At 42.0% G+C, this 14942-nt stretch overlaps 1 protein-coding gene across 1 annotated transcript in view; it reads left to right on the top strand.

The window, feature by feature from the left end:
• LOC105992573 (collagen alpha-2(IV) chain) overlaps positions 1 to 14942 on the top strand; it is a 38787-nt gene that overhangs the window by 18250 nt on the left and 5595 nt on the right. Inside the window, 2 exon segments of the mRNA XM_013025491.1 lie at positions 9601 to 9770; positions 10857 to 10946. Of these exon segments, the coding sequence (XP_012880945.1) occupies positions 9601 to 9770; positions 10857 to 10946 (260 nt within the window).

Raw genomic sequence — 14942 nt, 5'->3', positions numbered from 1 at the left:
AAAATGGAAGCTGCTATTTACTGCCTTTATTCATTTGGTCCATTTTAATCTTAAAAGGATGCAGTGGGATGCTGGTCCCCCTTCCATAGCTGCTTCTTGCTGGATATAAACTGTGGCCCTACTTTGAAAAGGGTAACTCAAATCATTTCCCTCTCTAATTTAGGAGGTAACATGGGAAATTCAGTTGGCAGGCTGCCAAGAGGACCAGACTATGGTCAGAAAACATCTTTTTGCTAGCCCTGGTACACAAAAACCACAAGATACCAATTCACCACCAAAAAGCCAGACGTGGAGGTATGCTCAAAGTGGTAGAGCACTACTCTTGAGCTCAAATTCTCAGAGACAAGTGCCCAAGCCCTGAGTTCAAGCCCCAGGACTGACACACGCACATGCACACACACACAAAAGCTGAGCCAAAGCATGAAGTCTTGAGTCTAAGAGCCAGTACTGGCACAAATAAATAATCAGTAGAGATAAATGAAAGCAATATCAGTGAAAAGTATCTTTTAAAGGAAACTGAAAAACAAAATGTTTAAATAGGAATATAGGTTGACCCACTGTAACAATGAGATGTGCAAGATACTATGCTGAAAAATGAACTTTACAATTTAGAAAAGTGGGGAGAGGTAGTTATGAAGGTGGGAGGGAAGGGATGGTAGGGGAAAAACAAAGGAGGAGGCAACAATACTTGATAGGAAATGTACTCTTCTGCATTTTATAATTAGGCTTCACCATCTGAAGTTAATGACCAAGTTTCTGATGAGTTTTTGGTGCAGTAAGCTTAGGATCTGCCACATTACCTTGAGCTAGCAAACAAACGCCTCCTCTAATACCCACCCACCACTCTCTCTCTCTGTCCTGATCTCCCAGAATTTAGCTATTTTTTTTGGCATTAGATTTAATATTACCCCCTTGTAAAAGTAGAACAAAGATTTTTAGCTAAAAAACAACTTGCTAGAATTGTTTTCCACAAATTTGATCACAAATACCTTGGAGAAGGATCCAAACTCTAAGCACAAAAACTTAGAATAGCCTTGGTTCAACTTTGAAAACTGGTTTAGCAATGACAGAAATCTATTTTCATTAAACAGAGCACTCTAGAATAATGGTTGGCAGCTTTACACCAGCACTAGAGAGCCTCTGGTTACAATTAGGAACATGCATACACTTTACTAACTTAGAGGTCAGTGGCATGGAAAGATCTTCCTGTCTTTGGCATTTTTGTTTGTTTGTTTGGGTCCGGTCATGGGGCCTGAACTCTGACCCTGGACGCTGTCCCTCAGCTCTTCAGCTCAAGGCTAGCACTCTACCACTTGAGCCACAGCGCCACTTCCGTTTTTTCTTTTTTGCTTATGTGGTGCTGAGGAATCGAACCCAGGACCTCATGCATGCAAGGCAAGTGCTCTACCACTGAGCCACCTACCCAGCCCCTGTCTTTGGTATTTTAGAAGGCTTATACACTTGAACACAAATGACATAGGAACCAGCAAAAATTCAGCTTTATCATTACACATGGGGCACATATGTATTCATTTTAGCTTTTACCTTTGAGTAAAATTTAGAATTTTGGGCATGGTAGATGCAGGTATAAATCACTGACACAAATTAGACTTTAGCTCTCTTCTCTTCTAAGTTTGGGGAAACAGTGCCAGTGAACCCAAATAGAAGTGTTTTCTCAATCTAAGCATATCCCATATATACAAAGTCCATTTAGCTCAATGAACATGGTATAAAGAGACTGCTTCCCTGGCATTTTGGCTGCTTTAAATTCATATACGCAGTAAATGTTTGCATAGCACTTGACTAAATTTCAGACATATAGCCCACACATTTTTGAGGATGCTAAAATTCAATCACTTAAGACTTTAGCATACATAGATAATTAAATGAACTGATTTAATTAAAACTCAGATTCGTTTTATTAGCTTATCATTTTATATGGGAGGGAAAAATTTCATTCTTATGTCTCTGTATATGTTTACAGTATATTTCAATCAATCTGACCCCTCTATTCATTTCCCTGGCCACATCCCTCCTAAAAAAAATAATATTCCCCATACCCACTAGACATTATGTTGAAAATGAACTAACCAACTTGGGGGTGGGGATGGGAAGGAAAAACTGGGAGAGAAGGAGGGAAGGGGCGCTTTCGTCCAAAAAGAAATATACTCTTGGGCTGGGAATATGGCTCAGTGGTAGAGTGCTTATCTAGCATACATGAAGCCCTGGGTTTGATTCCTCAGCACTATATAAACAAGATAAGCCAGAAGTGGCACTGTGGCTCAAGTGGTAGAGTGTTAGCCTTAAGCCAAAAAAATGAAGCTCATGGACAATGCTCAGGCCCTGATTCAAGCCCCAGGACTAACAAAAAGAAAAAAGAAATGTATTCTTTATCTGACTTCTGTAACTCTAACCCCTCTGTACATCACCTTTACCATAACAACAAAAAACAATCCTCTAAAAGTGGCACTGTTGCATTCTTTTTACATGTTTTCCAGTTTTGGCTTTTTAGAAATTATCTTTAAGTAACTGTACAAATGAGTTGCCATTTAACCACGCATTTTGTAGACACACCTTGACCAATGTCACCCCTTTCTCACCCCAACCCACCCCTCCCCTCACTTTACATTTTGTAGGACATACATTAAATTCTCTTTCAATAGCTTTATTGTTGTTATAAAAATGATACACAGAGGGGTTGCAGTTACTGAAGTCAGGTAATGAGTGTATTTCTTTTGGGACAAGATGACCCCTTCCCTCGCTCCATATTTTAAATTCCTTCTCTCCATTCCTGTCCACCCCTCTCCCCCTGACCATACCCAGCCCTTTTAAGTACTCATTTCCTGGTGTTTATTTCGTTGAACTTTGACTTGGCCCTTCTAAGGAAATGCACTATTGAGTCCTGCCTGGAGCCGGCCATGTTTCAGCGTCTACATGTGTGTACCCCTGCATCCCACCTACCGCATTCACCTGCTGACAAGCTAACTCCAGTTTCCACAGGGGGGAAGCATGCAACCGACTGTGACATTTTCACCCGTGCCAGCAATCTACTTCCCAGAATCCACCTTCCTTCGTCCTCTGCCTCCCAGATCCCTCCTGCACACACACACCCAGAGTCCATTCCTTTCTCCTGATCAACAGCTTCCATGGTTTTAAGTTTATTTGTAAGTGACAGAAAAGCCAGGAAAGAAAGTAGCAGGATCCTCCATTCCTCCTGAGAGGGCCTCAAACTAGAGCCCAATGGCGTCTTCTCCCAGGGCCATTTCATAGTCTGGTCCTCTTCCCTCATCTCCTCCCCCAGGCTCCAGGAGCAGCCTTGGATGGCTTGCGCATGCTCCCTGGCTCTTTCCATGGGCCGAGCTTGTATGAGAGGCCTTCCTCCCAAGGCATTATGGGAAGGAGAATTGCGCAAGAGCCAGAGGCATCATGGGAACAGGAAGCTCCTTGAGGGGACTTAGGTGTTGTGTCGCATTAGGTAGATAGGGATAAAAAATGGTGAACCTAAGCCGCGCGCCGGTGGCTCACGCCTGTAATCCTGGCTACGCAGGAGGCTGAGATATGAGGGCTGAGGTTCAAAGCCAGCCTGGACAGGAAAGTCTGTGCAACTCTCATCTCCAACAAACTGCTGGGAAAAAGCTGGAGTGGCGCCGCGGCGCAGGTGGTCGAGCGTTCGCCCTGTGCACACAGAGGCTCAGGGCAACGCCCAGGCCCTGGGCTCAAGGCGCAGGACTGGCATGAAAAACAGTGTTGGACGTAGTGGTCCCCTTTATCCCTTCTCCCCCCCTCCCCCCCCCATGTAAACCTAAACTGCCATTGACTGGGGGACCTGGTGCTGACCACTCCAAGCTACTTCCCGCTGAGAGGAAGCGAAGTCAGGGGTCATGCAGTTTGGCATCCTCCAGGAAGGGATTTTTTAGGCAGACAGGACATGCTTTGTGCCCTGTCCCATCAGACCATGGTAAGTTTCCAGAGATCAGTTTACATGAGGCTCCTTTTTCATGGACACCTGGTCCTGGTTGTCTTGAGAACCTAGGACCCTAGCTAGTGTATTACTTCTGCTGATATTTGGCCCCTATATTCTCCACCTGCTTGTTTTTCTAGATTGGAGTCCATCAAGATACAAATAGTCATTGAGTTTCTCTATGCTGCCCTATGTGTATTTGTCATATAGTACAAAATTATTCATCCTCTTCAAATTCCGTTTTCTAAGAAGACTGAGGCCTGATAACAGTGACAGAATACAAGTGTGACCTTGAAAACAAAAATCTCTCCTTTAAGTCATCTATATGCAAATACTAGGAGCAAAATAAAGACAAAACTTAGTTTATAACATCAATGCATTCAATCTTCACCTTTAAAATCTTTGGTTAATGTTTACAATCAAATCACATACATAAATTGTTCATGATCTCCATCTTTAATATACTTTGCAAAGCTCCCTATTCTCTGTATAGCAGTTTTTTGATCCTTCTGATTTCTTGGTTTTTAAAAACACATTTTGTATATGTGCCAGTACTGAGGCCTGAACTCAGGGTCTTGGCACTGCCTTTAGCTTTTTATTTTTTTTTTTCCTCTCAAACCGGGCACTAGACCACTTGAACTATAACTCCAATTCAAACTTTTGGGTAGTTAATTGGAAGTAATGGTCTCATGGACCTTCATGCCCAGGCTAGATCTCAGATCTCAGCCTTCTGAGTTGTTAGGATTAGAGGCATGAGGCACGAGTGCCTGGCATTGAAACTCTTCAGGACAAAGTTTATCTCTTGGGAGTACTGAGGCTCAGGAGGTAAAGCTCATGGCCCTGGGTCTACTAGAGTCAGTAGAGCAAAGACTTGGAGTGGATAAAGAAAATTCCCATGGCCTATAAACCCCCGGGCAGAAAAGGAAACAAAGACTGGTGGAAAACTGGTGAGGGGAAACTTATCTTGCCACAAAGATTGGGCAAGGGGATTCTTAAGAGAATCCATCAGGCCTCTCACATGTGAACCCAAAGAATGCAGGACTTGCTCTGACACTCAGAAGTAAAAATTAGGCAAGGAAATCAACTCATTGAGGACATTGTTAAAAATTGTAAAGCCTGGCAGCTCACCAATGCCCCCAATCAACCAGTTACCAAAGGAGCTTGCCTCCGTAGAGATAGGCCAGGTGTGTTTTGGGAAGTAGACTTCACAGAAATTATTTGGTAGTTTTTGTAGACACCTTTTCAGGATGGGTTGAAGCTTAGCCAACAAAGCATGAGACCACGAACATCACAGCTAAGAAGATCTTGGAAGAAATCCTACCCAGGTATGGCTTCCCATCCACCATTGGGTCAAACAATGGACAGGCCTTCGTTTCAAAAGTAAGGGAATAGCCACCGCACTGGGGACGTATTGGACATTGCACTATGCTTATAGACCCCAGAGTTCAGGGCAGGTAGAAAGAATGAATCGGACTCTAAAAGAGACCTTAACTAAATTGGCCTTGGAGACTGATGCAGACTGGGTATCGCTCCTTCCTTTTGTCCTGTTTAGAGTAAGAAATTCACCCTATCAGCTTGGCTTTACTCCTTTTGAAATAATGTATGGACACCCTTCACCCATTATCCCTAGCCTTCAGACTGAATTACTTGCTGATTTGAGTGATACTGAATTTCTATGCAAACTTGACTATCTACAGCTTGTCCACAAAATTAAGTGGCAGCTTAGAGCATTATATGATTCTACTTCTATTCCTATCCCCCATTCATTTAAACCAGGGGACTGGGTGATTGTTCGAAGACACAACTTGAGATCTCTGGAACCACAGTGGAAGGGACCTTACATGGTGCTATTGGCTACACCCACTGCCCTTAAGGTGGACAGCATTGCTGCTTGGATCCACTGCTCCCACACCAGACCGGCTGACCCCTTTGCCCTGGATGACCGTGGGGGAAACATGGGAAGTCTCCAAGCATCCTACCCAACCACTTTGTGAATGCCTCAAGGAAAGAAGGACTGATTGTTATTGGTATTGTTGTTTATGGCTAAGGTCAGAGAGGGACTAGAAAGGAAAAGAACCCATTCAAGATAGAGAGCTGTTGGAGTTTAGTTTGGGGCCAGAGCCACAAGATTGTGTCTCAGGACCATAAGTCAAAGGGGGGAATGAAGGGTTAAAGTGATTCCATTCTTGAGGCAGTGACCATTTGTTGCTTGTTTATCTCAGCTAGCAGAGCTACACGTGGTGGTAATCCAAATACCTGGTGTGTGCCTTTATAAGCCCTGCAAATCCTTAGCTCAGGGCTCTCCTTCTAGGCTCCGCTGTGTCAGAGTGTAGGACGAGGCCCGAGCTGCAGCCCATCTAAATAAAACCTTGCTTTTGCATTTTGGAATGTCTGACTCTCTGTGGTCTTCTTGGTGGGGTCCTGCAACATGGGCACAACAGTCATTACTAATTACACATTCATCTGATAGTAGTTAGTGGACATTTTCAATGACACTCTATGGTACAATTATTAACCAGTTCTCCCCTTCACCCCACTGCCTCAGTCTGGGGATTGAACCCATGGCCTTGGGCATGCTAAGATTGCATTTTACTGAACAAAGACCTCAGGCCCTAAATAAAGTATCTCATTAATATATTGAGTGTTTTGGGGGGGGGTGTTTTGGGGTTTGTTTTTTTTTTGGTGGGTTGCAGGGCTTGAACTCTGGGCCTAGGCGTTGTCCCTCAGCATTTCAGCTAGCACTCAAGGCTAGTACTCCACTTGAGATATAGTTCCACTTCCAGTGTTCACGGTTAATTGGAGATAACAGTCTCACGGATGTTCCTGCCCAGTCTGACTTTGAAGCACGATCCTCAGATCTCAGCCCTCTGAGTAGCTAGGATTAGAGGCATGAGCTACTGGTGCCTGGCAATACATTATTTTGTTGGTTGGTTGGTTGATGTCTGCAGTGCTGAGGCTTTCTACATGCTAGGCAGGAGTTCTGTCTCTGAGCTATGTCCCCAGCCCATGGGATAATTGTTGTCCATTTTCTTCCTTAAAGAGATTCCTAAGTGAAGGCCTCACTTCCCATTACCATTGCTTTGACCATGCTAGTAGGAAATCTGAAAGTTTAGTTAATTTGATTAATCATCTTTCCTACTCCACTCTGGACTTGCCTTTTAGGAGAAAGAGAGCTATCACAAGTTATCACCAAGTAAGGAAGCTGGAGCTATACTTTATTCTGAAACACAGTGTTAAGCTAGGCCCCAGTGGTTTATACCCGTAATCTTAGCTACTGAGGCTGAGATCTGAGGGTCCAAGTGGGAAGCCAGCCTTGGCAGGAAAGTCTGTCAGACTCTTAGCTCTCATTAACCACCAAAACAAAGTTAGAAATGGAGTTGTGGTTCAAATGGTAGAACACCAGCCTTGATTGGGAAAGCTAATGGACAGTGTCCATGTTCTGGGTTCAAACCCCAATATTGGCACAGAGGAAAAAGAAGACAAAAAAATGGAAAGAAGCAAACACCCTGTTATGTTGAATTCAACAATATGACTTTATTTAGAGATAGATTTGGGATTTGTTTTGTTTTGCTTTGGTTTTTGAGATAGAATGTCACTGTGTAGCCTAGGCTAACCTCCAAGCCTCCAGTCTACTTTCTCAATCTCCCAAGTGCTGGGATTAAAGGCATATACCACCATACCCTACTGGCAATAAGGTTTATAAGGTCATGATCCAGTTAAAATGAGAATAATGGTGGACCCTAAGCCAATATAGCTGGTGTGCTTATTAAAAGGGATATTAGCAAGCAAACATGCACCCAGGGAGAAAACACTGGAGTAAGATGAAAGCAGAGACTGGGCGATGCCTCTACAAACCAAGAAGCACCAGAGATTGCCAGTAGTCACCAGAAGCCAACGAAGCGCATAACAGCTTCTTCACACCCACAGGGAACCCATCCTGCCCACATCCTCATCTTGAACTTCCAGACTCCACAACTGTGAGGTAACACATTTCTACCATTCAAGCCACATTACAGTCGCTCTAGCAAAGGGAAACACACCATCAAAGTACATTAGCTCCATACCTGCCCCTCCATGGCCCATAGCAAAATCTTTGGATCTTCAGTGAACAGAAGAAAGATACTAAGAAAAGTGAACCAGAGCATTTTAAAGATTGTTTTATCAAGATCAAAACCAAAATGGGCTCAGAAAGTTATCCAAATTGCCTTCTCTTCATGAAAGAATTAAATTAGCAATTATAGCAGCTATAGTTAATCTGTGGAAATGGAGAGACAAAAAAACAAGACAGCCAGTGAGCTCACACCTGTAATCCTAGCTACTCAGGAAGCTGAGATCTGAGGATCACAGTTCAAAGACAGACCAGGCAGGAAAGTCTATGAGACTTTGATCTTCAATTAACTACCAGAAAACTGGAAGTGGTATTGTGGCTTAAGTGGCTCAAATGCTAGCCTTGAGCTGAAGAGCTCCGGGACAGCACTCAGGCCCCACAACCAACAACAACAGCATAAAAAGCAAGACAATTTAAAAAGGAGTTTGAAAACCAAACATTAAAGAGAGTCCATTCAAACATCTTCCTTGGCCTGTTCTTTAGCAATGGAGGGTGGGATTCAACCAGAAAGGGAAGCAATGCATCCAAGCAAACTTACTAAGGAACTCAATAGATTCTCACTCAATATTATGGGTACACGTGCAATTTATAAATGTGGATCAAAAACCATGGAGACCTCGTCACACACTGTTAGATCACTTGTACAACCAGCAGGGCTTCTGTTGAGAGAGGGCAGTGCACTGAGATGGAGAGTAAGCTCTCCCTCGGAGAAACATGGCAGCACCCGATGTCCATATTCTGCTTCTCTCTAGGGACCATTCTCATACCTCCCTTGGCTAACCTTTCCCCAGCAGTAGTTACCAGAGAACAAGCCTCTGTTAGAGATGAGCTAATGTCTAATAGTTCAAGTGGCAAAGCCAAGTTGCCTGGGACCAAATTCTGACTCATCTTAGTGCTTGTAGCTCTTGAAGGTAGTTATTTCAGTCACTTCTTTTCACCTGGAAATGGATGCAAGAAAATGTCTCCATCTTGATACCTAGTACTTAGGACAACAATAATCATTCATGATAGAATGCACATATTTTGCTGAGTGTTCTTTAGAAATAACCAAGTAGAGAAAAGGAAAAAAATATTCCACTTTACTGCCTATTCTTTCCATATTTGGAAATAACACATTAAAATTGGCAGTGGCAACTTTTTTAAACTAAGGAGGCTGGGCAGTAGTGGCTCATCCTAGCTACTCAGGAGGCTGTGAACCGCCAAGTATTCAAAAGTAGGGCTGTGGCTCAAGTGGTAGAGTGCTATCGCTATCGCGCCTGGAGCCAAAAACTCTCTGAGACCACACCCAGGCCCTGAATTCAAGCCTAGGATTGGCACAAGAAAAAAGAAAAAGAAAAAACTAGAGGAGGGAGAAAAGTGAAGAGGAGGAGGAAGAAGAAAGGAAAACTGGAAAGCTATATATAAAAAGTACAGCTCAGTATTGGTATGACAGAATTTACTTTTTGACATAACATGAAAAGACAAACTTTACAATCCATTAGGATTCTTTCAAAAGATATGAGTGTTAAATGTGTTTTAAAATATTTAATAGAGATAATATCTGGATAGCACCCTCCTCTCACACACCCCTGCCCTCCCTCACTGCCTTCCATGGGAATCCCGAGAACTCGCCTGCATCTGAGCTTGAGACTTTTCTGGATTCGACCTGTGAACTATGCACTCTATCCTGGCTTCACAGAAGCACCATGAGGGCCACCAACAGTAAGTGAAGTACTGTAGAAAATAAGACTATGTAGCCGGGCGCCGGTGGCTCAAGCCTGTAATCCTAGCTACTCAGGAGGCTGAGATCTGAGGATTACGGTTCAAAGCCAGCATAGGCAGGAAAATCTGTGAGACTCTTGTCTCCAATAAACCACTAAGAAAACCGAGAGTTGTGCTGTGGCTGAAGTGATAGAGCACTAGCCTTGAGCTGAAGAGCTGAGGGACAGCACCCAGGCCCAGAGTTCAGGCCTCATGACTGTCAAAGAGAAAAGAAAAAAAGAGAAGAAAATAAGACTATGATTTTATCCCCGCACTTGCTTCAAATAGTGGAGCTCCCATTTTTTTATGTAAATTTTGTATGAAAAGTATTGCCACAGCTAAAGTAAACCTGAACACCATTAGACCACTATTATTCACTTGGTTTTTGCCCCAGTACTATTGCCTTAGGCAATATCATAGCTAACACTTTCACCAAAGTACTTCCTGTCCTTCTAGAATAGTTGTACCTTTTAGCAGGACCCTAGTCCCACAACCTTGATTTCCCCAAGATTCCTAGAGTAATTTCACAGATTCTTGCTGAATGAGTGAAGGGGGATTGTCACACTAACCAATACTTCAGATGGCACTAACACCTGAAATCCTGTTCTCTTATTACCTCCCGCACAAACACACAGTCCTTCCAGAAGTGTGTTCAAAAGCTTTCCACAGCTATTCTTCAAATGCCAATTAGCTGTCATATGTAGTAGTGTGCATGAAAGTAACATCTCTATACAGGCTTGGGCTTCTGTTAGACCTCAATGTTAGACAAGTTAAGATAAAAATGTTCTGTCTCAATTTCAATTTAATTATAAGTACATACACCTTAAAAAATCAATCTTCAGGTATCCTAACCACGTTTGAAGTGTTCAATATGTACCTATGAGTTATAGCTATAGATATATAGAAAGTAGAAATACAGACAAGTTTTCATCAGCACAGAAGTTTTACTGGATGACCTTAACACGGAGTGTTTCACAAAGTACCTGTTGAAGAACACCAGCCTGATAGTATGATCGCGAAACATCTGTATCCAGTCTCTTTCCTTAGAGATTAATACTGCAAATCTCCACATGGATTCTTGGATACATCTATTTTTTTTGTTTGGTTTTGGCATTTCAAAACAATCTTACTATACAGTCCCGACTGACAACAAGCTCACAATTTCCTGCCTTTGTTTTTGGACAGCTGATATTACAGGCATGTAACACCATGCACAGCTAGATTGATCCAATTTTTGAACTCCAGCTGTTAACTTGTTAGCAGTGTGACCTTGAGTTTATCTTTGAAATTGAGCTCCTTCCTTTAATAACCAGGAATGACAGAACTTAGTATTGTCATGAGAATAAGATAATACATATACAATTTTAGAAAGTGCTTCAAAATAAGTCTCAATCAATATTTAGCTCTAATTCTTTTAAAGGTTTAGAGATGTTCTATTTAAATTTGTTTAGTACAGGCCAGGCATAATAGCTCACAACTACAATCCCAGCTACTCAAGAGGCAGAGATCAGGAAGATCAAAGTATAAGGCAGGACTATGACAAAAGGGCTGGAGGTAGACCTTAAGTATGAGAGCATTCCCTGAATTCAACCCAGCACCATAAAATGAGATTTAAAAATCATTTAAATTAGGGAGTCAGTAGAATGTATGCGAAAGGAAGAAATAGTCCATTAATGTCTACATCCTAGTTACAGAAAGCCGTGGATACAGTTACATAGTAAAAGGAACTCTGCAGTTCTGATTAAGGATTTTTGAGCTGGACAGACTATCCTGGTCTACCCATGTAGGTAAAATATAATCACTAGACTCTTTTGCATAGGGGAGCAGGAGGAAGGAGGCCAGAGATGGAACAAGAAAGACAGAAATAGGGACACATAGATACTGTGTTCCTGGAATTGGTCAAAAGATGGAGAATAGGAATGAGCCAAGGCCTGTGGACAGCTTCTAGAAGCTGGAAGAGGTTAAGATACAGATTCTCTCCTGACGCCTCCAGAAGGAAAACAGTCTACTTACACTGTGGGACTTCTGACCTTTCTGAGGATAGGGCGTCAATTTACATTAACAGCAGCAAATAGGAAACTCACACAGAACACCTGTACCTGTATATACCTATATACACAGTACATAAGGTAAAGAACACAGTCTTTGGAGGCCGCTCCGATGGGATTAAAGCAGGATCAGGAATATGGGGTCCATCCTGGTTTCACAAATGATCAGCTGTGCAACTACCATCAAGTAACAATCTGAGGCACTTCACTTTCCTCTATAAAATATTAGTCTGGAGGCGTGGCTCAGCAATAGGCACCTGCTGGCAAGGGCAAGGCCCCAAGTTCAAACACCAGTCCTGCCCCCAAGAAAGTAAACAGGAAAAAGACAGCACCTCCTCTATCTAATCGATTTTACGAAAGTAAAGGGGTTTTTGTTTTTGTTCGTTTTGCTAATCCTGGGCCTTGAACTCAGGGCCTGGGCACTGTCACTGAGCCTCTTTGCACTTAAGGCTAGCCCTCTACCACTCCAGCCACAGCACTATGTATGGCTTTTTCTGGGTAGCTCAATGGAGATAAGAGTCTCACAGATGTCTATTGAAATGAACTCCAAGAAAAGGAAACAAGAGGTTCTTTGTTATTTTGCTTGTTTTGTTTTGTTTTGTTTCTCCTTTGTAGCTGTTTTTTTTTTCCGAACCTTTTGAATGCAAGGTTATCTTTTTGGGGGAGGGTCAGGGAGAGCCCAGAAATGATGGGACAAAGGGTGAACAAAGGCAGCAGTAATGCTCACTAGACACAATGTTGAAATGAACTATACAACTTGTGGGGAAGTGGGGTCAACAGGGAAAAAACTGGGAGAAAATGAGGGAAGAGGTGACACTGTTCAAAAAGAAATGGACTCATTATCTGACTTATATAACTGTCACCCCTCTATATATCACTTTTACAATACAAATACGTTTTTAAAAATTCTGACTGAATTTTCTGCCCAGGCTGGCTTTGAACTGCAATCCTCAGATCTCAGCTTCCTGAGTAGCTAAGATTACAAGCATGAGCCACCAGCGCTAGGTAAGGATATTTCTTTTATTTTCAATCGCAATATTATCTCAATTACAATAAAAAATAACGTGTATGTAATAAAGCTTTAGAAAACTATGAGAAATTCCTTTATGAGAATTTTAGAAAACTATGAGAAATTCCTTTAGGAGAATTTCAACAAGGATTTGCAATGAAGAACAAAGCTTTAAAAAGTGTTTTCATTTGTTTTTAGCTCCGAGCAGAGTAAGTGATTCCAACATTTTATATCGTTTGAAACATTTGGAGGCAGATTCTATAGTTTTCCTTCCTCACCAAAACAGCTTGCTTTGAAAAGGTTTTCAATATATTTTGTTATTGGCAATGGTTTTTTAAAAATGCCACCAACATGGTGTGTTTTGCTCACTATGGAGCATGCCAGCCACTGCAGAGTTCTACAAAAGAGAAAGAATTTAGTCATGAGGAAGCCATGTGTGAGAAGTGAAGAGCAAGCCTCCAATCTGTTTCTCTGAGGATGGCGGATTGTGGAAAATTACAGAATGTGGAGCAAGGCAATTGAATCAAACTTCAGTCCATCAGGTGTTATCTTTAACCAGCTGCAAGCAAGCTATCCAGGAACAGGTGAAGAGGCTTAAGTCTAAGAGAGCAAATAACTAAGACCAGATGAGGTTCAAAGGAAGCAAGAACCAGTTGTTTATCCAGGTTTTCCTGTTTGAATAAACTGTCTTCCAAGAACAGATGGGAAGGGCAAAACCTTCATAGACCACACGAGCTATGGCTCTCAGCACTCAAGAAAAACAACTTCCACTTCTTCTCATGCCCCCAGGAAAGCAAGCAAGCTTTGAATCTCTGAACACTTAATTTTCCCAGCTAATCTAGACCTGAGATGCTAGCAATGAATGAGGTTGGGTTTGGAGTCATGGCAACAGTTCTAGTCAATTATAAGCACACTGGCCACTCAAGGGAAAAATACAAGATGGAAAATGAAAACTATACAATTATAGCTCAAAGAAGCCAATTTAATGTTGAAAAAAATCATTGTACCAGGTGGTTTGGGCAGATTTTCATTTTTAAGAAAGGTCTCCCTAGGTACCCAGTCTGGCCTTGAGGTTATAGGTCTGAGATAATTAAAAAAAAGGAGAATATTCTACTATAGGTCTGAGCCACCTCACAGGGCTGGTAAAAGACTTCAAATTTTCCTCCAAATGGTAAAATAGAGGTCCTTCAGTAAGGACAACAAACAATACACCCATAGCCAAGGATAAGCTCATATCTAAAGCAGAACTCTTCCAAACCCATGAAGAATATTGTAGTGCTTTATATCCTGAAAAGGTTCTGTCTCCTAGGAAAATAAGACTGCAAAGTAGCAACAATCTCCAATTCACCTTGTCCTGGGGCTTTTTGGTTGACAAGGACCCTCATTATGACAAAAATCATGGCTGAAGTAAGCTGCATTATTCAAAAGACAACATTTGGGCAGAAGGGAAAAAAAGGAGGGAAAAAAAAACACATACATCAAAGTACCAGCCTAAGTATGTTTGAACTATGATTTTTTTTAATTTACTTTTGTGTTGCTTTAGAGGTGATATACAGCAGGGTTACCTTTACATGTGTCAGGTAATAGCACAGTTTCTTTGGCATAGTGTCGTCTGTTCCCTCACTCTCTCATTCCCTCCCTCCCACCTCCACCCATGAGTTGTACAGTTCACTTTCACCAGTGTCCAGTGAGCTCCATTGCTGCACCTTTTCATCTGCTTCTGTGCCTTCCCTCCACCCTCCCACAGATGTGCACATAAACATACCATCTATAAGTTAAAGAATACAGAGTCATCAGAAATAGAAAAAAAACAAATTAAGAAAAGTCTTTTGTTTCCCTATCTTAGGAGTATATTTACTATGTATATTATTTTATATAAATTCGAAGAAGCACTTAGGCATTGCACCTTTGTGATTCTCTCCTAAGACTATCCTCTTCTGGTCTCACTGTATCTAGAATCTTGTGTAATTTGTCATATCTCAGTGCATTTTAGATCTAACTTCCACATATCAGGGAGAATATGTGCTGCTTGTCTCTCTAATCTTGGCTTACCTCACTTAACATGATTTGTTCTAG

The sequence above is a fragment of the Dipodomys ordii genome, unplaced genomic scaffold, assembly GCF_000151885.1.
Source record: "Dipodomys ordii isolate 6190 unplaced genomic scaffold, Dord_2.0 Scaffold85, whole genome shotgun sequence".
Taxonomy (NCBI): domain Eukaryota; kingdom Metazoa; phylum Chordata; class Mammalia; order Rodentia; family Heteromyidae; genus Dipodomys; species Dipodomys ordii.
Note: the sequence above shows the minus strand (reverse complement) of the source record. Positions and strands in the feature narration are given on the sequence as shown.